Source organism: Scyliorhinus canicula, chromosome 7, assembly GCF_902713615.1.
Source record: "Scyliorhinus canicula chromosome 7, sScyCan1.1, whole genome shotgun sequence".
Taxonomy (NCBI): Eukaryota; Metazoa; Chordata; class Chondrichthyes; order Carcharhiniformes; family Scyliorhinidae; genus Scyliorhinus; species Scyliorhinus canicula.
The window spans coordinates 166701329-166727879 of record NC_052152.1 but is presented as its reverse complement, the minus strand read 5'-3'; the positions used below and the strand labels follow the sequence as shown (position 1 = coordinate 166727879).

Genomic DNA, 26551 nt, shown 5'->3' with positions numbered 1-26551 from the left:
GAATTCTTTATTAGCTGCAAGATGGTCACCAATAAATCTGTGTAAAAACAGAAAATTCTGGTTAACCGCAGCAGGTCTGGTAGCATCTGAGAACAGAAAGAGTTAATGTTTCAGATGTAAATGATCCTTCTGCAGAACTGTGTCTAGTTTCTGATCCTCCCCAAATAGAAACATGTCCTCTACATCTATCCCAGCGAAGCTGGGTTACCTTCAGCCTTCTCCTTTCCAGATAAAACAGCTGTAATCTGTTTATTATTTCCGGGCAATTGTTGCCTCTCAGTTCCACTTAACTAGATTGTGGCACCCAACACAAACAGGGCCAACATGGAAGTAGAATGTCAAATCTAGCTCCTTGGCACTTTGATGGTAACACCTCACTGGTCAGCACTTTCCTGCCAATCACACTTGTGAAAATATGTCACATATTAACATAATCCATTTTAAAGCTACAAGAGCAAATATATCGACCGATGGGATACAATCTGGGGGGCGGGGGGACAGCTGTTAGGTGTGACAGTTTGGTTTCGGTTTAGAATGTAGCCCTTTGAAGCATTTCAATCTAAAGGCAAACCCAGCTTCTCCTGTTTCAAATGGCCTTCATCCTTTGGAATGATGAAGCTCGTCCCCGGTGTTTCCAGAGGACATTTCCAGAGCGGACAAGTCAGTGACAGTCCTGTCTGGCTGGACCGATATATTTTACGTCCTCACGCGCTCATTATTAGGTTTGTGTGCTGAGGGTTTGACGCCCACTAAGTGAGCTGCTTTCTCAATCTGGGCTGCTCGGGCTGGTTAATGTCTGTCTCCTGATGAGCTGTTGGCGGCGCCGGTGCCCGCGGAGCTGCGGCTGGAGGTGAAGCGCGACCAGTGCAGCCCCTCTTCCCGTCTTAAAGCCTTCCTGCTCCGGCCCGGTCTTTGGACAGTTCCTGCTGACCTTCATCCCCGGCACCGCGGACCGGGCAGGTTAGTGACGCGCTTGTCCTTCACTTGTAGCTATTTCCCCTTCCGCAAGCGGGCACTGTAAATAGGGAGACCGGCTCTCCAAGCGTTGGGGGGGGGTCACCTTTGTTACGTTGTTAACATCTTGTGCCCTCTTCCCAGCCCCCGAATATAACAGCAGGACTGAATCTGTATCATTCAGCTAACTTGGTGTTTTATTGTTAAATGCCCTGTGTGCAGGCTTCCTGCATCCCAGCACCAGTGATGCAATATGCCTCAAGCCTCTGAACTCACTTCCTGGTTGTGGCCTGATTCATTGTACGCAATGTATTGATTAATTGGCAAACTGCTGACCCCTCTCAGTCTGTCCGAGTCTCAAAACTTGCCTGATTGGGACTTGCTCGCCGAATATATAACCCCCTCACCTTTCCAAAGGCTATGAGCAATGCCAGGGATGTCAAGAGGCCCAGATATTCAAAGTCTCAGATTTACACCCCAAACAGACACTCAAGTGCTGCCCATTCCATAGATTAGTCAAGTCGGGTTCTATTTCAATGTACTTCCTACCCTCGAAGAACAAAGAAAAGTACACCACAGGATCAGGCCCTTCGGCCCTCCAAGCCTGCGCCGATGCCCGTCTAAACTAAAATCTATACTTCCGGGGTCCGTATCCCTCTATTCCCATCCTATTCATGTATTTGTCAAGATGCCCCTTAAACGTCACTATCGTCCCTGCTTCCACCACCTCCTCCGGCAGCGAGTTCCAGGCACCCATACCCTCTGTAAAAAAACTTGCCTCGTACATCTCCTCTAAACCTATGCCCCCTAGTAATTGACCCCAAAATTGACCCCTCCTTAAGAATGTAGGAGCAAACAGAGGTTCTCTAACTGTTTGCACTTTGTATAAGTCCACAGAGGCAGAAGTCCCGTCACCAGAATTCCTTTTATTTACAAAACCAACAGCTGAACAACCATGACCATTCAGTCTGCTGTCTACACCAGGAATGCAGAGGATCTGACACACCCTGTTATATACACAGACAGGGTTCCCTGATTGGGCCACTAATCAGGGAATGTGTATTCTAATTGGCAATATCAAAGGCACGGCCTAAGTCATTACACCTCTCCCCTACCCTCCCCCCCCCCCCCCCCCCCCAAGTCCAAGGAGCCCCCATGATCCTCGTGACTCATGGGTCTCCTGCTTTGTTTTTGCACCGGGTCCGGCTCCTCCACTTCGGCCTCCGACATGGTGGGGGGTGGGGGGTGGGGTGGGGGGGGGTGCATTGTTATGGGCCAGGGTTTAGAGAACCCCAAAGTGTATCCTGGAGTTCACCTGACTCACAACTTTTAATAAATTGTGGTATGAAAATCGCTTATTGTCACAAGTAGGCATCAAATTAAGTTACCGTGAAAAGCTCCTAGTCGCCACATTCCAGCGCCTGTTCGGGGAGGCCGGAACGGGAATCGAACCATGCCTGCCTTGGTCTGTTTTGAAAACCAGCGCTTTAGCCCTGTGCTAAACCTGCCCCTATGTATGGGGAGCACACGGCCCACTCTACAGGTGTGGTACAGCAGAAATGGAAAAGTATTTTTTAAAGCAAAAATATGTTTATTCTATGAACTCAAGTTAACCTTTTTAAAACATACAGTGAACATCTTAGCAACCATCAATTCAAATACAACACCCAAAGAATACAACACTAAGTAATAACTAATAACTTCCCAAACAACATACAGAAGACAAAAGAAACACCTTTTAACAGAATCACATTAGGTTTACATTCACTACTGAGAACATTTATAATTCAGCAAATGAGCAAGAGATAGCCTTTTGATGGCAGAGAGAACAGCAGTACACCTGCTTGGTCTGGCTTCAGCTCCAACACTGAAAATGGAACTAAAACACACCCTGCAGCATACAGCCAAAAACGAAAGTAAAAAGCTGATAGACACCCTGCTCCACCCACTCACTGACATCACTGCAGTAATAAACACCCAGTTCTTTAAGGTCCTCTCACTACAGATATTTATATACATACCCATTTATAAACACCCATTTCTTAAAGGTACTCTCACATGACAGTATAATGGCAAGCCGCCCGTCTTTTCTGATGCGAGCGCCTCCGGTGGCAGAGGTACAGCTGTGGCATCATCCACGGTGTCCATATCCGAGTCCTGTGTCCTCACCAGTGGTGTCGGAGGGGCCTGAATAGTTTGTCGGGGAGGACTCTCCACGGTCCTTGGTAGGCTGGTCTGAGTCAGCTCCGGAGGAGGAAACAAATATGAGGCCCACACCTGGTCCAGGTGTTTCTTTATTACATGTTTTCCCACATGTATCTCATACGACACAGGTCCTGTACTGGCCTTGACTGTTCCTGCTACCCATATGGGGTCATTCACATAATTTCTGACCCATACATTTTCACCCGTGTTGAACTGTCTTTCTTGGCGAGTGTTGTCTTGGCCTCTGCATTGGGCCTCTTGGTGTCTCTCTATTCTGCCGCTTAAATTCGGGAATAGTAGACTCAGCCGGGTCCGGACCCGTCTGCCCATGAGTAGCTCCACCGGTGCTATTCCCATTGTGGCGTGTGAGGTTGTTCTGTAGTCAAATAGCCAGCGCGACTGTTAGGTGTCCAATGATGTTGCTGGCTGTTTCTTCAACCCAACTTTAAGGTCTGGATGGCTCTCTCCGCCAAACTATTTGATGCCGGATGGTATGGTGCCGTCCTTATGTGCCGAATGCCATTCGACTTCATAAATCTTCTGAAGTCCTGGCTGGTGAAAACTGATCCATTATCCGAAACTAACAGCTCCGGGATACCATGAGTTGCGAACGAGGTGCGGAGTTTTGCAATGGTAGTTGTTCCTCATCGGAGGTAGGTGGGGCTTCTAGGGTATGCATTCTCCTGTACCCCAGTCTACGAGACCTTCTCCAAGATGAAGGTGTTGGGCTTATATTTCTCCTTTCTAGCTCCTATCTCTGGCAACAACTACAATATTTTGCCAGGCGAAATGCTGCAGGGGCTGCCTTCTGTCTGGACCTAATTTTCCCTTGCTTGGGAGGGCTTCTGCAAGTGGGCCTGCTAAACTTATTATCTGAGTCATTCCTGAGGTTGGCTATGCAGTTGCCTATCCCCCAGCAGTAGTCCTTTAACTCAGTTTCACTGGTATGGGCGTCTACCTCCATCGGAGTATCCTGTAACTCATGCTCTCCACTTGCTGCTTTTTCTCAGGACAAAGCCAGCTGCAATGCTTGTTTGCAATCCAGCTCGGCCCCTGTCAACAGACATTTCTGTATTGCTAAGTTATTTATTCCACATACCAAACAGTCTCGGAGCATCTCTGTGGGCAGCACGGTAGCACAAGTGGGATAGCACTGTGGCCTCACAGCGCCAGGGTCCCAAGTTCGATTCCCCACTGGGTCACTGTCTGTGCGGAGTCTGCATGCTCTCCCCATGTCAGCATGGGTTTCCTCCCGGTGCTCCGGTTTCCTCCCACAGTCCAAAGGCATGCAGGTTAGGTGAATTGGCCATGATAAATTGCCCTTAGTGACCAAAAAGGTTAAGAGAGGTTATTGGAGGGCAGCACGTGGCGCAATGGGTTAGCCCTGCTGCCTCATGGCGCTGAAGTCCCAGGTTTGATCCTCGCTCTGGGTCACTGTTCGTGTGAAGTTTGCACATTCTCCCCGTGTTTGCATGGGTTTCACCCCCACAACCCAAAGATGTGCACATAGGTGGATTGGCCACGCTAAATTGCCCCTTAATTGGAAAAAGTGAATTGGGTACTCTAAATTTATTTTTTTAAAAGGAGGGGTTATTGGGTTACGGGGATAGGGTGGAAGTGCGGGTTTAAGTAGGTCGGTGCAGACTCGATGGGCCGAATGGCCTCCTTCTGCACTCTATGTTCTATCTCTTTTAGCATGAGGCCAAATTCGCAAGCCTTAATCTTGTTAAAAAGTTTGCAACTGACTCCCCAGTGTCTTGGAATGCTGAGTAAAACCGGTACCGTCGCAGGGTCAGAGGTGGCTGAGGGTCATCGTACTCTTTTACTAAGTCCGTCAATTCCTGGAAGGTTTTCGTGTCCGGTGCCTCCGGAAAAGTGAGAATGACCCGTTGCTTTTCATCCGGAATTATATCATTAGCTCTAAAGAAGTACTTCATCTGCTCTACATATTGGGCCCAGTCTTCCACTGAAGGGTCAACTTTCTGAATTAAGGCATTTTACCTGTCAGCGGCTTACCCTCAATATGTGACAACTGCTGACGAGCAGGTTTCTTCGAGTCATTCCATTTTCCTCATCGCCACTGTAATAAGTCCACGGAGGCAGAAGTCCCATCACCAGAATTCCTTATATTTACAAACCCAACAGCTGAACAACCATGACCATTCAGTCTGCCGTCTACACCGGGAGTGCAGAGGATCTTACACTCCCTGTTATATACACAGAAAGGGGTTCCCTGATTGGGCCACTAATCAGGGACCGCGTATTCTAATTGGCCAATCTTAAAGGCCCGGCCTACGTCATTACACACTTTTATATAATTTCCTTGCATACAGGAAGAAGCTTCAATTCGCTTTTCTGGGTGGACAACCCCCCCCCCCCCCTCCCCCCCTCCCCCCCCCCCCCCCCCCCCGCACCCACACCCCAAAATAAAAGTGTCAAGGCTGATAGTCCAGCTTGCAGTACTGAGCAGGTGTGGTTTTTCACATGAGACATTAAATCAAGGCCCTGAGTGCTTTCTCAGGTACATGTGAAAGATCCCATTGCTCTCTTTTAAAGAACAGTGGAGTTATGCCCAGTGTCCGGACTAATATTCATCCCTCAATCAACAGTTCATTCATATGGTCATGATCATTGCGGTTTGCAGAGGTTTGCTAGCTGTGCACATTTTGGCTGCTGCATTTCCTATGTTACATCCGTGATTACACCTCAGAAATCCCTAACTGCAAAGAACGTTGGGATGTCCTAAGTTTTGAAAGGCACTATATAAATGCAAGTCTTTCCTTTTTTACAAAACAGCATAGACACCAACCAGGCAAAAAAAGAAAAAAAAGTAGGATACGAATTGGAGAACAAAGATGGCAGAGCGGAAGGGTTTTAAGATGATTTATGGAAATAGGTGATAAGGTGGATGGAAGCAGGAAATACCAGAGGACAAAAATATAGTGGCTGAATGGCAACACACCATGGAAGGAAACAAGGTGGTAGAAGAGCAAAGAAACAGTGCGGAAACAGGAGAAGTTCACCAAGGTTGAGAAAGATTATGGAAAAAGCTGAAGTGAGTGGGAGCATTTTGAAGTCAACTCTTCTGGATTCAAGGCTACTGAAATTTCAGAAAGATAGGGGTGAACAGAACGGGGATACGGGATTTCAGATGATTTGAGGATTGAGGCAGGGAGACTGCCAAATAGATGATTCTAGAAGCTGAACTGGCAGGAGACGCAGACACGAGGCTGGAATTTACACCGAGGGTGGGCTCCCTACATTTCGATGCAAATTTCAGAGATGAGCCCATCTCCATGTTCCCCGGCTCACCCCACTTAAATCTTTCAGCTTTGGCAATGTGAGAGAACATCCCAACTCATACTGCAGATCTGCACATGGGCAGCACCAAGCAAGAGCAGTGGTCACTCTTGGTAGTGTTATGGGCCAGGGTTTAGAGAACCCCAAAGTGTATCCTGGAGTTCACCTGACCCACAACTTTTAATAGATTGTGGTATGGGGAGCACATGGCCCACTCTACAGACGTGGTACAGCAGAAATGGAAAAGTATTTTTCCAAGCAAAACAATATTTATTCTATGAACAAGTTAACCTTTTTAAAACATACAAGGAACATCTTGGCACCCATTAATTTAAATACAACCCCCAAAGAATACTACACTAAGTAATCCTTAATAACTTCCCAAACAACATCTAGAAGACAAAAGAAACACCGTTTAACAGAAGCACATCCGGTTTACATTCATTACTGAAATAATTTATAATTCTGAATCACCAAATGATCAAGAGATAGTCTTTTGATGGCAGAGAGATCAACAGTACACCTGCTTTGTCTGGCTTCAGCTCCAACACTGAAATACAAAACTAAAACACACCCTGCAGCAAACAGCCTAAAACAAAAGTAAAAAGCTGATAGACAGCCCAGCTCCACCCAAACTCTGACATCACTGGTAAACACCCATTTCTTAAAGGTACATTTCTTAACCATTTCTTAAAGGTACTCTTATATGACAGTAGACCAAGGAAGTGGCAGTGATAGGCCCCAGAGAGGGATAGTGGGGTATTTTGGACAGGGTGGGGGGTGGTGAAAAGGTCCATCTGCCTATTTACCTGCCCACAGGTGGCCTGTAAAATGCAGTCCATGATGTGGGGCTCAGGCAACAGCGAAAGTGGAGTTGGAAGAAAGAGACCTTGGTAATAGCGCAGTAGTGGTGAGGACGCTGAGCTCAGGGCCAACCAGTAACCAGCGTCCCACACCTTTTGACTCTTCCTGAGGTTGATGGGGTTGTGACAGGGACTTTTACCTGCAGACAGGAAAGGAAACACTGGCTGGGGATTCATTGACTCTAAGTTGAAGGAAATTATTAGCTTATGTACCTTTTGATGTCAGACAAACCTTTTGTAGAGTTAAGTAAGGACACCATCTTTAGCTTAGACAGAGTTGCAGATGCGATCATAAATCAGTCACATCTGCTGCTGTACGTTTTGAGGTGTATAAAATATGTAATCGCTTATTGTCACAAGTAGTCTTTAATGAAGTTATTGTGAAAAGTCCCTACTCACCACATTCCGGCACCTGTTCAGCGAGGCCGGTGCAGGAATTGAACCTATGCTCGAGGCATTGTTCTGCATTACAAGCCAACTGTTTAGCCCACTGTGCTAAACCAGCCCCTAACAAGACCAGGCTGCAGAAGGACTAGCAAAGGTTTCATTTAGTCCACTTATTTGTTTTGTTCCAGAAGAGAAATGCAGATTGTATGTCTGCTTCAGATGCACATAGAACATAGAACATAGAACAGTACAGCACAGCTCGATGTTGTGCCGAGCAATGATCATCCTACTCAAACCCACGTATCCACCCTATACCCGTAACCCAACAATCCCCCCCCCCCCCCCCCCCAAACCTTACTTTTTAGGACACTACGGGCAATTTAGCATGGCCAATCCACCTAACCCGCACATCTTTTGGACTGTGGGCGGAAACCGGAGCACCCGGAGGAAACCCACGCACACACGGGGAGGACGTGCAGACTCCGCACAGACAGTGACCCAGCCGGGAATCGAACCTGGGACCCTGGAGCTGTGAAGCATTTATGCTAACCACCATGCTACCGTGCTGCCCATCTTTTGTTCTCTAGATGTTTGTTGGTATGCTTCAAACACTAGCATTTTAGAGAAGATACTTTCTAATGTACAGAAAGTATCAGATCTGCATTGTTAAGCACATTTACAGCCTTTCAAAATGTATAAACCCTGAAAGGTAATAGTTTCACATGGATTAGAATATTTCTTTTCTCTTTTACAGAATGTAGGAGCTGCTGGGATGTGGGGTCATTGTTCCCCATTCCTAATTGCCCTTGAGACGGTACTGGTGAGCTGCCTTCCTAAATCACTGCAGTTCCTGTAGGAACATCCGCAGTGATGTTCGGAAGGGTGTTCCAGGATTTTGACCCAGCGACGGTGGCAATGTTGTTTCAGGATGGTTTGTGGTTTGGAGAGCAACAAGCCAGGTCATGGTATTCCCGTGCATCTACTGATCTTTTCCTTCCAGGTCGGTGACCTTGGTTTGGAAGGTGCTGTCGAAGGAGCCTTGCTGAGTTGCTGCATTGCATCTTATAATAATAATCTTTATTAGTGTCACAAATAGGCTTACATTACATTGCAATGGAGTTACTGTGAAAATACCCTCGTCGCCACAATACGGCATCTGTTCAGGTACACTGAGAGAGAATTTAGAATGTCCAATTCATCTGACAAACACGTCTTTCGGGACTTGTGAGAGGAAACCGGAGCACCCGGAGGAAACCAACGCAGACAGGGGTAGAACGTGCAGACTCCGCACAGGCAGTGACCCAAGTCAGGAATAGAACCCGGGTCCCTGGCGCTGTGAAGCAACAGTGCTAACCACTGTGCTACCATGCCGCCCACGTAGATGGTACACACCGTTTCCATTGTGTATCAGTGGAAGAGTGAGTGAATTTTTATTGTGCGTATGAGGTGCCAATCAAGTGCCTGCTTTGTCCTGGATGGTGTTGGGTTTCTTGAATGTTATAGGATCTGCACTCATCCAGGCAAATGGAGAGATTTCCATCAGATTCCTGACTTGTGGCTTGTAGATGGTGGACAGGTTTTAGGGAGTCAGGAGGTGGGGTATTACCTGCCTCAGACATGCTGTTGCAATCACAGTATTTACATGACTAGTCCAATTCAGTTTCTGGTCAATGATAATATTTTCCTGGTCTTTTCCTGGTCTCAAATCCACCTCCCCACCTGTTCCCCATCTCCATTTGACTGTTTTTTTTCATCAGAAATATATCTCCTTGAAGCCATTTAATGCCTCGGACTCCACCGCAATATGGGGACGCGAGTTCCACAATTTCACCACCCTCTGCAAGAAGTAGTTCTACCTCATCTCAGTTCTAAATCTACTGCCTCTGAAATAATATCTGTGACCTCTCATTCTAGATTGCCCCACAAGGGGGGACATTTGGTTTTCGTTTACTTTATCAATCCCTTTTGGTATTTTATATACCTCAATCAGATCCCCTCTCATTTTTCAAAAATCCAGCGAGTCCAAAAAATCAGAAAGTCCAAACTGTTTCATCTCCCCTCATATGTCAACCCTTTCATCCCTGGAATCAATCTTGTGAACTTCCTCTGAACTGCCTCCAATGCCACCACATTCTTCCACAATTAAGGAGACCAAAATAGGACACAATACTCCAGATGTGGTCTCACCAACACCCTATACAATTGCGACAAAACCTCTCTACTTTTATACTTCAGTCCTTTTGCAATAAACGCTAACTTTCCATTTGCCTTTTTAATTACATGCTGTACCAGCATACCAACTTTCTGCAATTCATGAACAAAAAAAGCCAGATCCCTCTGCCCAGACGCATTTTGAATCCGCTTTCCATTTAGATAATAATTTGCATTTCTAAGAGGCCGAAATGAGTAACCTCACACTTATCCGTATTGAACTCCATCTGCCAAATTTTGGCCCAATCTCCTACCCTATCTATATCTGTTGGTAAAATCTTTATCTCCTCTTCACTGCCTGCTTTTCCACTTACTTCAGTGTCATACGCAAATTTTACTATGTTATGCTTGCAGATCATTTATATAGATTGTAAACAGTTGAGGTCCGAGTAGGTCCCTGTGGCACCCCGCTAGTTACAGTTCACCAGCCAGAGAAAGACCCATTTGTCCTGACCATATGCTTTCTGTCAGTCAGCCAATCCTCAAACCAATCTGGTACTCTACCCCAATCTCCTATGATCTCACCTTCTGGATCACCTTGTTAAAGGCTTTCTGGAAGTCTAGATACACCACATCCACAGATTCCTCACTATCCACCTTGCTGGTTGCGTCCTCAAAGAAATCAAGCAAGTTTATCAAGGCTTTTGCATGTGATAATAATGGAGAGTTTATCAGTCAGCTATCAGCAGCACTGCTGCCTCAAAGCGCTGACGACACGGGCTCAATCCCGACCCTGGGTCACTGTCCATGTGGAGTTTGCACGTTCTCCCCATGTCTGCTTGAGTCTCACTCTCACAACCCAAAGACATGCAGGGTAGGTGGATTGGCCACGCTAAATTGCCCTTAATTGGAAAGAAAAAAATTGGGCACTCTAAATTTTAAAAAAAGTCAGATATCGGCAGTTCAATCCAGAAATTCAGAAGTTTGCTACCAGAGGAAGCTCCTTCATCCACAGTTCAAGACAAAAATTCAGAAGTTGCCACTAGAGGAAGCTCATTCACCCACATGGTGAATGGTTGCACTTCTGGCAAAATCACAGCAATCGCAAGGACTTGGAATAATTACCGCTGCTGTAATGCCGGTCCCGCCAGCATGAATTAAACCACCTCCCTTACCGGCGGGACCAGGCGGCGCAGGCGGGCTCCAGGGTCCTGGGGTGGGGGGGGGGGGCGATCTGGCCCCGGGGGGTGCCCCCACGGTGGCCTGGCCCACGATCAGGGCCCACCAATCCGAGGGCGGGCCTGTGCTGTGGGGGCACTCTTTCCCCTCCACGTCGGCCGTGTCACCCTCCGCGATGGCCGACACGAAGGTGACCCCCGCCTGCGTATGCATGGGGATGACGGCAGCAGCCGCTGACGCTCCCGTGCATGCGCGGACTTCCGCCGGCCGGCAGAGTCCCTTTGGCCCCGGCTGGCATGGCGCCAAAGGACTTTCCCGCCAGCTGGCAGGACTCAAACCACTGCGGTGCGGGCCTAGCCCCCTAAAGGTGAGGGCTTGGCCCCTAAAGGTGCGGATTCCGCACCTTTTGGGGCGGCCCGACGCCGGAGTGGTTGACGCCACTCCATCCCGCCGGGCCCCCCCGCCCCACCGGATAGGGGAGAATCCCGCACCAGAACTTTAGATATTGGCTGTTATTTTGAGCCAGGTGCCTGTGTTAAGGGGGAAGAATTGTTACAAGGGGGAAGAATTGTTACACGGAAAGTGAAAGACCTAGACACAGTGGTGTCCAAGATAGGTCCTCTTGTACCCATTTGACAAACAAATCAGATCCCGCCGGGTGGGAGAATCACCGGGGCGCCGCGTGAGTCCCGCCACGCCGCCACGGCACCTGCATAGCGATTCTCCCACCCCCCCCCCCCCCCAACCAGCGCGGCGAGAATCATGGCTGGCCGCTCGGAGAATCGGCGCTTGCCGTTTGCAAAAAGCAAGCGGCGATTCTCTGGCCCGGATGAGCTGAACGGATGCCCCAACATGACAGGTTCCCGCCACACCTGGTCGCTGCCGGCGGTAACTGCGCGGGAACGCTGGTGGGGGGGGGGGGGTTCCTGCACCGGGGGGTGGCCTCCGATGGGGTCTGGCCCGCGATCTGGGCCCACCAGGGTGGGCTGACCTCTCTAAAGGAGGACCTCCTTTCCTCCGCCGCCCCACAAGATCCATCCGCCATCTTCTTGCGGGGCGGCCTTGGGGAGGACGGAAACCCCGCATGCGCGGGTGACTTCATTTACTCGACGCCGGCCGCGTGATTTACGCGACGCCAAGGCCCAGTGCGCGTAAAATATGCGACACCGTTTCTAGTCCCCCGGGAGAATAGGCGGCTGGGAGCGGGCTCCGACGCCGGAGTGAAACACTCCGGTTTTCACTCCGGCGTTGGGACTTTGTCTCAATTTCGGAGAATCGCGCCCCAGGTTTTGCAAGCTACTATACCCATGAAAACCAGTTGTGGAAAACCTTGATAGAAATTGAAATAATTACACAAAATGTAATTATTCCACAATAATGGTAGCTGGTGAGGAGTTTACTTCTATTGATTAATACATCGTGCTGCTCCAATGTATATTGAGGTACTCTATATCGAAAACATAACTATTCTGAATGTCTGCTGTTTTTTTCCTTCAGCATTTCATAATGGAGACAGAATCTCACAAGTCATTGATAGCAGAAGAGAATGCCCCCTGTGATGGTGATGCCCCTTCAATGCCAATAGACCTTCAATTACAAGCCTCCCCCAAAACGCAGCCATACGTGTGCACCTTGAGCCCACATCTGATCGCTAAAGCACAGGAAGAGCTTCAGGAGAAGCCTGAATGGAGGCTCCGCGATGTGCAAGCTCTCCGAGATATGATTTTGAAGGAAGCACCAAATCTAAAAACCCGCATGGATGATGCCTTTTTGTTACGCTTTCTCAGAGCCCGCAAGTTTGATTATGACAGGGCGTTGAAGCTTTTAATGAATTATCATGCAAGCCAAAGGACCTGGCCCGAGGTGTTTACAAATTTGAAACCATCTGCAATAAAACATGTGCTAGACTCTGGATTTCTTACTGTTCTCCCTTATCCTGATCCATACGGTCGGTGTATTTTGGTAATACGACCAGGTAAATGAACAGAATTGAGCAAAAGCGTATTTGAAAAACTTAAAGCAAAGTGAGCGTGCTTAATTGAAAACCATGTAATTCTTAAATCTTAAAATAAATTAAAATATCCAGGCTGTGCAATGGCAAGATTTCTAAAGAGCTACTTGGTTGGAGTAATAGAATCCCTGCAGTGCCATTTGACCCATCCAGTCTGCACCAACCCTCTGAAAGAGCACCTCACTCCCCGCCCCACCTATCCCAATAACCAACCTAACCTTTGGACACTAAGGGGCAATTTAGCATGGCCAATCCACATAACCTGCACATCTGTGGACCTTGGGAGCACCCAGAGGAAACCCACACAGACAAGAGGAGAACGTACAAACTCCAAACAGACAGTAAAGGTCGGAACTGAACCCAGGTCCCTGGTGCTGTGAGGTAGCCATGCTAACTGCCGTGCCCCCACATAATTTAATTTATTTTTTCATGGGATGTGGGCATGACAGCCAAAGCCAGTATTTGTTGCCCATGTGCTGGGCCTCATCTCAGAGGATAGTTGAGAGTCAACTATATTTCTATGGGTCTGGAGTCACATGCAAGCCAGACTAGACCCTTCTCTAATGATTTTTATGGCAATCAAGAACAGCTTCATTGTCACTATTATTTTTTTTTGAATTCCAGTCCTATAATTGAAAGATAATTGTGCTGAACCAGAATAGTGCTGAGTGACACTTAACAGCCGATGAAGCTTTTACATAATTAGATTTATAGGATTATTAACCACAGATCAGCAGTATACCTTCGGTAGCATTCAATGGTGACAGAATCCAAAGCTGTATTGCTGACAATTAGCTGATATAATTCTACGTTGTCTTGTCTGTTTATTCTTTACTTGAAAACAGTAATTAAAAGCAGAGGAGGACTCTATCATCTTTATTGTAGGAGGGCTGTGTGCCTCTTCCTGACAGGGTATGGTTCTTTTGACTTACTTTCTGAGGCAGTAATGTACATAGACAGGTGTAATAAGGTCACTGTTATCTGTTATTGCTACGGCATTACTGACGATTGTAGTGCCCTAACCACTTCAGAATGAAAGAACCAAATGTTTTATTGAAGCACTTCCATTGGGAACAATGAACATAACTAATTACAATCTATATTAATTAACTTTGCTAATGACACAAAGATGAAATGAAATGAAAATCGCTTATTGTCACAAGTAGGCTTCAAATGAAGTTACTGTGAAAAGCCCCTAGTCGCCACATTCCGGCGCCTGTTCGGGGAGGCTGGTACATGAATTGAACCCAATTAGCATGGCCAATCCACATAACCTGCACATCTGCTGGCATGCCTTGGTCTGATTAAAAGCCAGCTGTTTAGCCCAGTAGGTCGGAAAGTACGTTTTTAAGAGAATGTAGACTGGTTGAGTGCCGGAACAAAATTGGCAGATGGAGTATAATGTGGGAAAATGTGAACTTGTCAATTTTGGCAGGAGGAATAAAAAGCAACATATTATTTAAATGGGGAGAGATTGCAGAACTCTGAAATACAGAGGGATCTGGGTGCCCTAGTCCATGAAAAACAGAAGGTTAGTATACAGGTACAGCAAGCGGTTAGGAAGGCAAGTGGAATGTTGATGTTCATTGCAAGGGGAATGGAATATAAAAGTGGGGATGTTTTGCTACCATTGTATAGAGTATTGATGAGACCACTTCTGGGATACTTTGTACAATTTTGGTCTCCTTATTTAAGAAAGGATGTAATTGCATTTGAAGCAGTTCAGAGAGGGTTCACTTGACTAATTCCTGGGATGAGGGAGTTGTCCTACAAGGAAATGTTGGCTAGGTCAGGCCTGTATCAATTGGAGTTTAGAAGAATGAGAGGCGATCTTATTGAGAAAAATAAGAGCCTGAGGTGACTTGAAAATGTGGTTGCCAGAAGGATGTTTCCCTCATGGGAGAGATTAGAAGAAGGGGGACACAGTTTTTTTTTAAAGTCTCCCATTTAAGATGGAGATGAGAAGAAACATTTTCTTTTAGAGCATCATGAGTCTGTGAAACTCTCTTCCCCAGAGAGTGGTGGAGGCTGAGAATCCATCTACCTCAGCCTGTACTATATTGAATATTATGAAGGCTTAGTCAGATCGATTCTTGTTTGACAAGGGGATCAAAGGGTATAGGAGGTAAGAAGGAAAGTAGAGTTGAGACAACAATCAGATCAGCCATGATCTTATTGAATGGCGGAGTAGGCTTGAGGGGCTGAATGGTCTGCTCTTGCACTTAGTTCATAAATTCATATGCATATAAGCAACTTTAAAAAAATATTATACAAAGAAGCGTGATTCCCTATACCCTTTTTCGTTTTCTCAATTTATTGTCTGCTCTACAATGTCTATTTCTGCTCACTTTGCTGTTGTACTTCTGTCCTTGTTGTTAGCTTACATTTTGGTCCTGTGTTTCTGTTTGCACTTCCCATTGTGCACAGTCCCCAATATTTGACTCAAAACTGTCATGAAGTATTTGCTGTACGCCTGGAATTAAACCGGGGCCTGCCAGTAATCCCCATACACCAGTGAGGATTCTTCCTGTTTCATTAATAAAACTAACAAGATGTTTTATTTCATCACTTCATTGGGATGTGCAATAATTTCGGATTGAAGAGCTGCCTGCGGAGAAGGTGGTGTGTGAGAGCTGGCCACAGTAAAATAACATGTAGAGAATACACTTCATATACATCTATATATATATGGAGTTAAGGCCAGAATAAGATCAGCCATGGTCGAATGGCGGAACAGACTCAATGGGCCAAACGGCCTAATTCTGCTCCTAAATCTTATGAATTTATCTCTTTAGATCTTTTAAGGAATTCTGTAACACACTTTAAGAACTGAAGATTTTCTCCTGAGCTTTTCCTCGCGGGCATTCAAATGAATAATTACCAATCATTGTACTGGAGATATATGAATTGTCTATTTAATGACATTTAAAATCAGGATTTAATTGTGACAGTTTTTTGGACATTTTTCCTATACTGTCCATGTGGATGATGAAAGAAATATTCAAGGCCTTAGGTTTCTCTGATTGTGTATGGGATGATCAAAGCGTGTTGTATTTTAATTGTGAGTCATTGTGCTTTGCAAAGGCACTTAAACATGTAACTTATATTCTAGGGAAATGGAGGATTGGTGATTATCCTATCACAGAAAACATTCGTGCCATTTATATAACATTGGAGAAGCTTGTTCGGGCAGAAGAGAATCAGGTGAATGGAATTGTCATCCTTGCAGACTACAGTGGCGTTACCCTGGCCCAAGCTGCACAGCTTGGTCCATTCATGGCCAAAAAGGTCATTGGAATTCTACAGGTAAATATAAAGTATATAATATAAAGTAAAATTTAAAGTTTTTTCAGGGTTTTAGGCAGAGATACCATTGACTCTAACGTGCCTAATTTATGGATTTCATACTGTTCCTCTTTCTCTGTCAATATGGCATTGTTATAATCAGGTGAGAAAGGATCAAATGGCTCCCCCCCCCCCCCCTCCTTGTTTGAACGCAACAGGTTTTGTTGCCAAATCAGTGACAATTTAACTGTTTACACACTCTGATCATTAAAGAACCAATCGGATAAGTTTTCTGGAGTTTAACAAAGAAGGAGGTTTGAACGAAGAGCATAGAACAAAGAAGAGTACAGCACAGGCCCTCTAAGCCTGCGCCAACCAAGCTGCCCGTCTACATAGAACATAAAACATACAGTGCAAAAGGAGGCCATTCAGCCCATCGAGTCTACACCGACCCACTTAAGCCCTCACTTCCACCCTATCCCTGTACCCTATAATCCCTCCTAACCTTTTTGGTCACTAAGGGCAATTTAGCATGGCCAATCCACCTAACCTGCACATCTTTGGACTGTGGGTGGAAACCGGAGCACCCGGAGGAAACCCATGCAAACACGGGGAGAACATGCAGGGTCCGCACAGTGACCCAGTGGGGAATCGAACCTAGGACCCTGCCGCTGTGAAGCCATAGAGCTAGCCATTGTGTTACCATGCTGCCCTGGCCTAACCTAAAACATTCTACACTTCCAGGGCCCTTATCCCTCTATTCCCATCATGTATTTGTCAATACACCCCTTAAATGTCTCTATCATACTTGCCTCCACCACCCCCTCCAGCAGCGAGTTCCAGGCACCCACTACCCTCTGTGTAAAAAAAGAACTCCCTCGCACATCTAAAAAACTTCTCTTGCATATCTTGCTTTATTATACTTAAACTGATCGAAGTTAAATAATAAAATACTTCCGCAAACAAACACACGCAAACACTCAGTTCACACATACACACCAATAGATTATAGAGTGGGGAAGGATAGATACGTCAGCTTAGAGTCCAGAGAAATAAAAGGGGTACACAGTCTGTAGCTTGGTGACTCTCCTGTTACATGTCACCCAGTGATTCTTTTTAAAATAAATTTAGAGTACCCAATTCATTTTGTCCAATCAAGGCGCAAATTAGCGTGGCCAATCCACCTACCCTGCACATCTTTGGGTTGTGGGGGCTGTTGCTCGTTCTGGGTGAGTGTGCTTTACACTCAATTGGCTCTGGTTTATTCCTTAGCTCTAGAGTCGCCAGGTATCCTTATGATACCGCCACAAGATTCAAGTTGAAGTTCAGACCAATGACTCAATACACCAGTTAGTAAGTTCAAACACGACACGTTTATTATTACACAGTTATTTACTACTCATGCATATAACACTAAAGGACTAGGCTATGCCTACCACTAACAGGCCAATACTTATCTGGAATAAGGGAACTGCCGGATCAGGGAACAATGGCCTCTTGCTTTGTCCTCGATCCGCAGGCTTCCAGTTGGTGTGGACTAAAGGGGTCAGGAGTGTCTACTATCGTAGCGTGCATTGTGTGACACTTACTTGATGGCGGCTGCTGACCAGGCCTCTCCTTCTCAAGGTCTTCTAATGCAAAGGTGTTCTGCTGGGAGGGCCGGCTGGTCAAGAAGAAAGAATCAGTCCTGGAACCTGACTTTTATAGGTCCCAGGGGCTTCGCGCCCTTCTGGGTGGACCCTCTATAAACTTGCAATCGATTGGGTCTCTTCCCAATCGATTGATTTGAATTTCCCCAATAACGGGGCTGTTCCTCGATCACTGGGCGATTCTTTCCACCTTATTTGTGTCCTTTGTTTCAGACTCCACTGGCGCCGGGATGTCTGACCTTCTATAGAATGTTTCAATCTCTTCTAATTGTTGTGTCCATTGTGCCTGGGAATCATCGGGAATCGCTCACTTAATATGCGCAGCTCGTTAGTTACAATGCTGTCTGGTTTCTTTAGCAGCTAGAATACACAGGGGATTCTGCAAACTGCTTGTCTCTTTGCAACTGTCCATTTTTCCCTGTAACCTTTGCGTTCTTCCATTTTGTGTGAGGAAGTGGCCAACCCAGGTGGCTACAAGGCGAAACCCACGCAAACACGGGAAGAATGTGCAAACTCCACACGGACAGTGACCCAGAGCCGGGTTTGAACATGGGGCCTCGGCGCCGTGAGGCAGCAATGCTAAGCACTGCGCCACCATGCTCCCCGTAACCCAGTGATTCTAACATGGTTGTGGCATGTCTAGGAACCTCCTGTTGAATATCTAAGGTGATTCCCTTGATGCTTTGTTCATGGGAACAATATACTTGGCTCACTCATATCCTCCTAATGTTGTTGCCCTTGATCGGTCTTTGTAGGTGCTATGTCTCATCTCAGTGGGTTGCAATGTTGAGAATACAATTGATCTAAATTTGGGTAGCCACCTTTCTTGTGAGGTCAAATCACACGTTTAGCCTGTGTTTTAAAACATCTCTGTTTTTAAAAGTTCAACTTGGTTTTCAAGATAGTGGATTAAAAATGATAATTCGGCATAAAGCATGTTTTCATGACACCTCCAAATCACACGGAATGAAATGTGACTTACAGGAACATTTCATCATAAAGTTGTAATAAAAGAAACACACACACATTAATCGCCAAGCTCTCACTTATAAGCTGTTACAGCTTTGCTCTGTTTAAGTTCAAATCTTCTGAAGCACCGATCTCGTCCCCGGGTCACTGCCCGTGTGGTTAACACAGTCTCCCCCTATCTGCATGGGACTCACCCCCACAACCCAAAGATGTGCAGGCCAGGTGGACTGGCCGTGCTAAATTGCCCCATAATAATAAAAACAACTTCGGAAACACAATTATAACTAAATCCCTTTTGGTGTTGGGAGTTAGGTTTAAGGAAAGTTTTGTTTCAGAACCTGTGCCGACTGACCTTTTCCTTCTAAATCCCTATTAGGTGTCTTCTAGTGTGCCTGGGCGATCACTAACACCTGGTGGTAGTTCTCTCCATCTTTGATTGGCTATGGATTTAACAGGAGGTCAATTTGAACTCTGGGGCTTTGAAAGAAATCACATTTCATTGGTTGCTGAGATCGAAGGTTTCTACTGTGCAAATTTCTTTTACCTTATGGTTGTGCCAGCTGTGAGGTTCCTGACCCATAGTTGCAGTGTCCACAACTTGTGGGTTGAACAGTTCCATTCCTGGTGCATTGATAAATCTTATTTCTAAGTTGATAATTGGGGATAAATTGCTCTTGAGTCCTTGTGGGGCGTCTGGGTTCCCGTCCTGCACTTAGACTTCAGGGGGTTCTAAAGCTGGGCTTGGTGGGATTTGGAATTTCGACAGCCATTTGATTCATCAGTAGGTAATTCTACACTGATTTCAGTTGGTATTTCATTTCCCTTGTGGTTTCCACATGTGGCACTTGTTTTATGGTGTGTTACCTTCCCTTTTTCTTTTACCTCGGGAATGGGTTCTTCCCCAATCTGTCTCGTATCCTCTGGGTCCCTTCTACCCTCAGGTGGTTACCCAGCTTCTGCTGCATTCCCCTGTGGCTCTTTAACTAGGTGAGGCATCATCCTTACGTTCTGATTATTTGTTTGGAAACTTCCTTTATCTCTATTTAAATATTGAAAGAATGAATCTGCTAACCATGCTTCTGCTGCATTTCCTTCAGCTGCTGCTCCTGTTCCAACACCTTGGTTTTCCTCTGGCTCTATTTTGGCCACTTTAACCCTCTCAGGCTTTCCCCTGGCTTCCTTAAATCTTGAAATTAAAATTAAAATCACTTATTGTCACAAGTAGGCTTCAAATGTCTACATTCCTGCGCCTGTTCGGGGAGGCTGGTACGGGATCTTGCGGGCTCTAACATGACTCAGTTAAATTCGACCTGCTCCAACCTGGCTCTGTTGTTTTCCTTCAATCTCTTCAGTCTTATGACCTCTATTTCCCCGATTGAGACCTTTGAAACTTCCTCAGCCCTCTGTATCTGTGCAGGATTTGGCTTATTCTCCTCAGTCTCCCAGTCGCTATGGACTACCCAGAACACTTTGTGGGTTCTACCTTCCCACCAGCTAAGTCTACCCATGTATGGGCAAGCTTGGGACCCAAGTGTGGTCATAGCCAAGTACAAGTCCTGTATCTAGTTCTCCCTGCAGGTCCATTTTAATTAAAGGGACGTCTACATATTCACCAGTGAGTCCCTTAACCAGCACGATGGTATTCACTCTATATTTGGTTGGAAAATCAGCAACTCCTGCCACAAGCTGAGATTGTAAATAACCTATGTTTGGAGAAAAATGTTCTTTTCTGGCCTTTTTAGAAAAAGCAGGGATCACCTTTCCTTTACATAGAAAACCCGAGTAGGTACTCTAGCCTTTGACCACATTATATACAGGCTTGCGATCTTCATGGACATCAATACTGTCTTGATTACAACATCCCTGGTTGATTTTCTGGCATGCCAAGTTCTTTATTAGGTAACCAGGTTTTCCACACTAAAAGCACACTGGGTGGGCTCCTAAGCTTTTCCATCTTGGTTCCTTCTTTTAAAAGTTGGGGATTGAATTCCATTACTGCCCTTTTCTCCCAAGCCTGCTTTGGCTTCATCTGCTTCCCTCCTATCTCTTCCTCACCTGTAAAAAATACCAGATCATAATATATTTTGAGTTCAGGTTCTGTGTGTTAACTCATAATCATCTGCTATGATAGCTGCTTGTCTGGTTTTCAAGACTCTTTACTCTTCCATGTGTATTTTTATGGAAAGCGGGAGAGAGCTTTTGAACTCGAGGAGAAACACCTTTCTGAAGCTTTCAGTGTTGGACTCCATCTTAAGCACCCATCCAACACTCAAAAGGAAGTTTTTTTTTTTAACCCTTTTGAACTTTATATAAGCGTGTTCAGACCATTTTCAGAGCAGTCAGAATTATTGGCAGTATATTTCTGGTACCAGCTCATATTCACTCACGATAGCCTTTTTGGTCGTCTCATAGTTTGACAATTTCTCACTGGATGATAAGAAATAAACTTCATGGGAATTTCCTGTTAGTTTGCATTGCAATAGTAGGGTCCAACTCTCCGCTGGTCACTTTAGCTTTTGAAATTAAGTAAAAAATACTTCCCCGTCTCCCTCTTTGGCACTAAGTTGGCATAGGAGCTACAAAGGGCCACAGGAGTGGGTAGAGAGGCATAAGTTAACATGGAGGGTATGAGGGGTGAAGTTAAAACTCACCACTATTCTTAGAATTCCCCCTATACCAAAAAAAGGTCGATATTCTAAATGGTGAACAGGGATTCTCACTCCCTGACTCCAGTGCAGGCTTCTGTGAGTGCTATTCAGGTCAAACTATCTTTTCAAGTTATCCCCCGGTATAACCCATACCTTCACCGAAGAATTTTACCTACTTACCCCTTAATAGCATCGATGTCCTGGGTCCTGCGTTATTAAGGAAGTGAAGTAAGCTAATAACCACTTTTTCAGGTTAAGTTATTTTTATTATTATATTTTTTCTTTTAAAAGCTGAAACACTTTCTTTACAGAAAGGAAAAAAGATCTTGCTTCTGGCTGCTTCAGGCCCACCTTGGCAATCGATCTTCTTAAAATCTGGTCTTCTTGAGTTGTATTCGCTGGTGAACTCGGTTGCTGTGTCCTGTTCTTCCCATGCACCGAGCTGTGAGAGCTGGCTCTGCTAGCTATCTCTAAGCTGACTCTGACTCCTGTTTAAATTCTAGCCTTCCTTAGATGTATAGCTGTTTAAACTCGGCTGCTTGCCTTGTCTTTCCCATGACCGAGCTCTCTCTCTCTCTCTCTCTCTCTCTGTGAGTTCTCCTCCCCTTCTCTCCTGTTGCTGGTTCCTCTTGTCCTCTGTCCTCTGTTTCTGCTCCCTGGGTTTATATTCTCTTTCTGAGAGTTATTAAGTTTTAACGACTTTATTGTAAATGGGCTTGTTTCACTTTGATAGTTTAAAATTATCTTTGATGTAAACATCTTACTACAACTAATTATTCATTTTGGGCATATCGTCTCCTCTCAGATCTGATTAAACAATGCTTTGGTTTCAATAGGTGTTACTTTTAATTCTGTGATTTCAAATCGTTTAATTTTCCAATTGTCCCCAGCTCATAACTTTGCCTTTGATTTTGACTTAAATGATGTTTCTCGTAGCCAGGTCGTCTCCAATTTTCTTTTAATTGTTTGATGTTCATAGAATTTTACACTTTAAAATTGACACCAAATTCGACTGGGCATCTTCCATCCTTTCCAGCTGTTTACTAAGAGAGTTTATTTCAATTAAGGTGTGAAACTTTGCTTTTAGCTGTATGCTAAAATTTAACTTGGTTATGACTTGAAAGACTTGCCTGTTTTAAACATTCATCACTTAATGCAATTGAAACTCTCATCCATGCTTTTTCAGATGCTTCCTGAGATAGTTACATTCCATGAAGGTGTGAGCCATTGTTTTAGCTTACCACATGAGACTGGTGTGTTTGATTAGCCTGCTTGTGAGCAAGAATCTGCATTTTACAACCCTGCTCTTTGAAGCTGCTATGAAACTTTTGTGGGATCTTTCCCTGTACCCTCTCAAACCAGATATTGCCAGACTTCCATGTTTCAAATGACACATTTTTCTGTATTTTCAAGAACAGGGGCTTTGGGTTGTTTGGGGACATAAGGTAACCTGGTTGACATGAATGGGGCGTGGGAGTGTGTGGTGGGGGATGGGGTGTAATGGGTGAGGGCTGTTTTGTGCTTTGTTTTCAATGCTTTTGCATTGTGCTGGTGCACGGAGGCTGTTCTTTCGCTCTGCTCACCCCTGGACGCAGCAGCCACCACACTGTTTCTGGGGTCGGGGATCGCCCATTGACAGTGAGTGGTGGAAGTTCCACACTTACCTAGTTGTTGTCGCGGGATGGACTTTCTACGTGTTGGTCGGTTTATAACTAACTTTTGATTGGGGATGCTGCGGGGTGGTGGGGGGGGGGGGGGGGGGGGGGGGGGGGAGTGAGGGGGGATGCGAGCAGTATACCCCACTGTAAAATCCAGACCAAAGCTCGATCCAAACCTATTTACCACAAATACCGCATGCCTATTGCTCACTTTTGTTTTCATAGGTAACCCTTCACTCCATGATGCTGAGGTGAGGTGCTGCTACTGATTATCCTCCCCTCTGTCAGTATTTGTCCACATTATAGTGTCACCCATTACTCAGTTGGTCGCATGTTCACCTGTGTGAAACAAGATTCTGAGTCAAGTCCCACTCCACGGCTTGAGCACAAAAACCAAGGCTGACAGCTCAGTGCAGTACTGAGAGAATGCTGAACCGTTAGAGGTGCCATCTTTCGGGTGTGACATTAAGCCAAGGCTGTATCTGCCTTCTTAGTAAGATGTGAAAGATACCGTGGCACTATTTTAAAGAAAACCAGGGGAGTTATCCTCAATGTTCTGGACAATATTTATCCTTCAATCAACATCTCAAAAACAATTAAAAGGTCATTATCACTTTGCTGTTGCTGGGAGCGTGCTGTGCGCAAATTGGCTGTCACATATCCTGCATGACAACAGTGACTACATTACAAAAGTAATTAATTGGCTTTGAGACGTCCGTGGTTGTGGAAAACACTACATGAATGCAAGTCGGTCTTGTTTAGTATCAAGCACTGCGTAAACTTCTGGACAAGTGAGGACCACCAGGAATTTGTCATGCTGGCGTATCACAGTCATCCTTCTCTTTCCTGCATCTGTTCACTCAATCTCTTCCCTCCGCTTCATCGCCGTACCTTAGCTGACAACCTTTGAAGTGACTAACTCCTATTAGTTAAATTCTAACCCTGAGGTGCAGAATGTAATCAGCTGGTCCTTGAGCTCTGCATTATTCTACCCAGGCAACAAAGCTATCAGATATTTCATGTAATTGTATTCATCAGAGATCTACTGTAGACTCGGGATTGCCCACATAATTACACATTTTCCACACTACATGCTTGCCCTCTCATGATGCCATTTCTGTCTGTTTAGCTGCAGTACTTGTATTTTTATCATGCTTCAAATGACTTCTGGCTCAATTATTCGATTAACACAGCTTTAAAATGTGTTACAACATACAAATTTAACAGACTCTCTTAATTAAGCTGTTAAATGCAAGCTGTCAATTATGATGACCTTTGACCCTCAAGGTAGGAAAATTTGTAATTTCTTCAAAATATCTGTCTAATCTGTGGCAGCACGGTAGCACAGTTGCTTCACAGCTCCAGGGTCCCAGGTTCGATTCCCGGCTTGGGTCACTGTCTGTGCGGAGTCTGCACAACCCCCCGTGTCTGTATGGATTTCCTCCAGGTGGTCCGGTTTCCTCTCAGTCTAAAGATGTGCAGGTTAGGTGGATTGACCTTGATAAATTCAAGGGTGATCATTGCTCGGCACAACATCGAGGGCCGAAGGGCCTGTTCTGTGATGTACTGTTCTAAACTCTAAATTGTGCTTAGTGTCCAAAAAGGTGAGCTGGGGTTACTAGGTTATGGGGGTATGGTGGAGGCGCGGGCTTAAGTAGAGTGCTCTTTCCAAGAGCTGAATGGCCGCCTTCTGCACTGTCAATTCTAGGATTCTATGAATTCTTGGGTAGGGTGCTCTTTCCAGGAGCCGGTGCACACTCGATGGGCCGAATGGCCTCCTTCTGCACTGTAAATTCTATGTAAATCCGCAATTGTTCTTCAGAAATTTTGAAAAAGACTTTTAAGAGTTTGCATCAATTGTAAAGCGATGAATTGCAATTTTCTTGAATAATAAGAAATACTGGTTCATGTGTCCTGCCAACACTTGACCTGGAAGCAGTGTAGACAGGAAGGAAGTTAATATTGATACAATTCCAGTTGGTATTACTACTGCTCGGTCTTCTCAACTCGGTGCCTTACTGGCCAACTCTATTTATACAAAGCCAGTTATTGTTAAGGATCCCCCCCCCCCCTTGCCCCGCCCCTTATCGGGCGAGCTCGTATTCTGCAAGATTGGGGTAGTTAATCATCTCTACCCCATAAGACCCATGTGGGTTATAGCAGAAAGCAAGTGGCAGAATCCACTCAATCGATCTTCAGTGAATTTCCCCTCAGATAATTGCCACAGGTGTTTCCAAACTCCACCCTCAAAATGGCACACTTTAAAATTTTCTTTCGACCAATGCTTTCCATCAACTGTTTTCATCAAAGATCTGCCTCCAGGTTTTCCAACTATCCTTTCAAAAAAGGCTTTCTCTCAGCTGTTTTAGCAAGGATCTGCTTTCAGGTCTTCCAGTGCTCCTGTCAGTATTCCTTTGTCATGAATTGCAACATGCATCCAAATTTCTACACAAAACCCAAGGTACTCAGTTCCCAACAGAGTATGTTTCAAAAACTGGAAGTAAGGACACCAAACCTTACGATTGCTTCTGATATATGGCTTTTTGCCTTCATCAACTTCATCAGCTCTTCTCTTCCCAGGTCTAACGTTTACTTCAGTGACCCTGTTCCAATGGCAGTTTCTCTTTGCTCCTTTTCACTTCAATATGCCTGGAGCTTCTTTTCCATTTCCTGGTTCCTAGAACTAACCATCCTGTAGCATCTCTGGTGCTTGCTTTGGTGCACCTTACTCTATTGTATGGCTTTCCCAGTTCTAGCAGAGCTGTTCCATCTCTAGCTTCCTATCTCCTTGATCTATAGTTGAACACTAAAGCTCAAAAGGTCCTCTCCCTAAAAGTGACCCCTGGTTGCTAAACAACATATCATTCTTTCCCAAAGCTGGTATTTACTTTTCCTGTCATAAATGCTTTCTCAGCACAATAGAAGAGCAGTTTGAACTGAAACCATGGAAATCCCCCATATATGCAGCACCTTTGTCTAACATGAATCTAACTAGAGTTGTATCCCTTCCTACACAAAAACACTAAATTAAACACACATAAATCCATACCTTATTTCTAATATTTAACAATACAAATATTGATCACTTAAATCTATCTCTTGACAACATGCAAAAGTCCTGTGGTCAGACACAAAGGAGAGCTGCAGCTGCGGGGACAGCAGGCAAGGCACATTTACAAAGTGATACACTGAAACAAGACTCAAAGTCCAATACAGGTTTTGAATAGGGATTGCAAATTGTACAATTTTTCTGCTGCTGTTTCAGTTTTGCTGGAGCCAAGCTAAGGAGGTC

General features: G+C 45.3%; 1 protein-coding gene across 1 annotated transcript in view; it reads left to right on the top strand.

The window, feature by feature from the left end:
• Positions 1-499: 499 nt before the first annotated feature.
• The window catches only part of ttpal (tocopherol (alpha) transfer protein-like), a 38784-nt gene continuing 12732 nt past the window's right edge, over positions 500-26551 (top strand). Inside the window, exons 1-3 of the mRNA XM_038803211.1 lie at positions 500-960; positions 12537-13014; positions 16163-16356. Of these exons, the coding sequence (XP_038659139.1) occupies positions 12546-13014; positions 16163-16356 (663 nt within the window). The 5' untranslated portion in view covers positions 500-960; positions 12537-12545. The remainder of the gene's footprint in view (positions 961-12536; positions 13015-16162; positions 16357-26551) is intronic.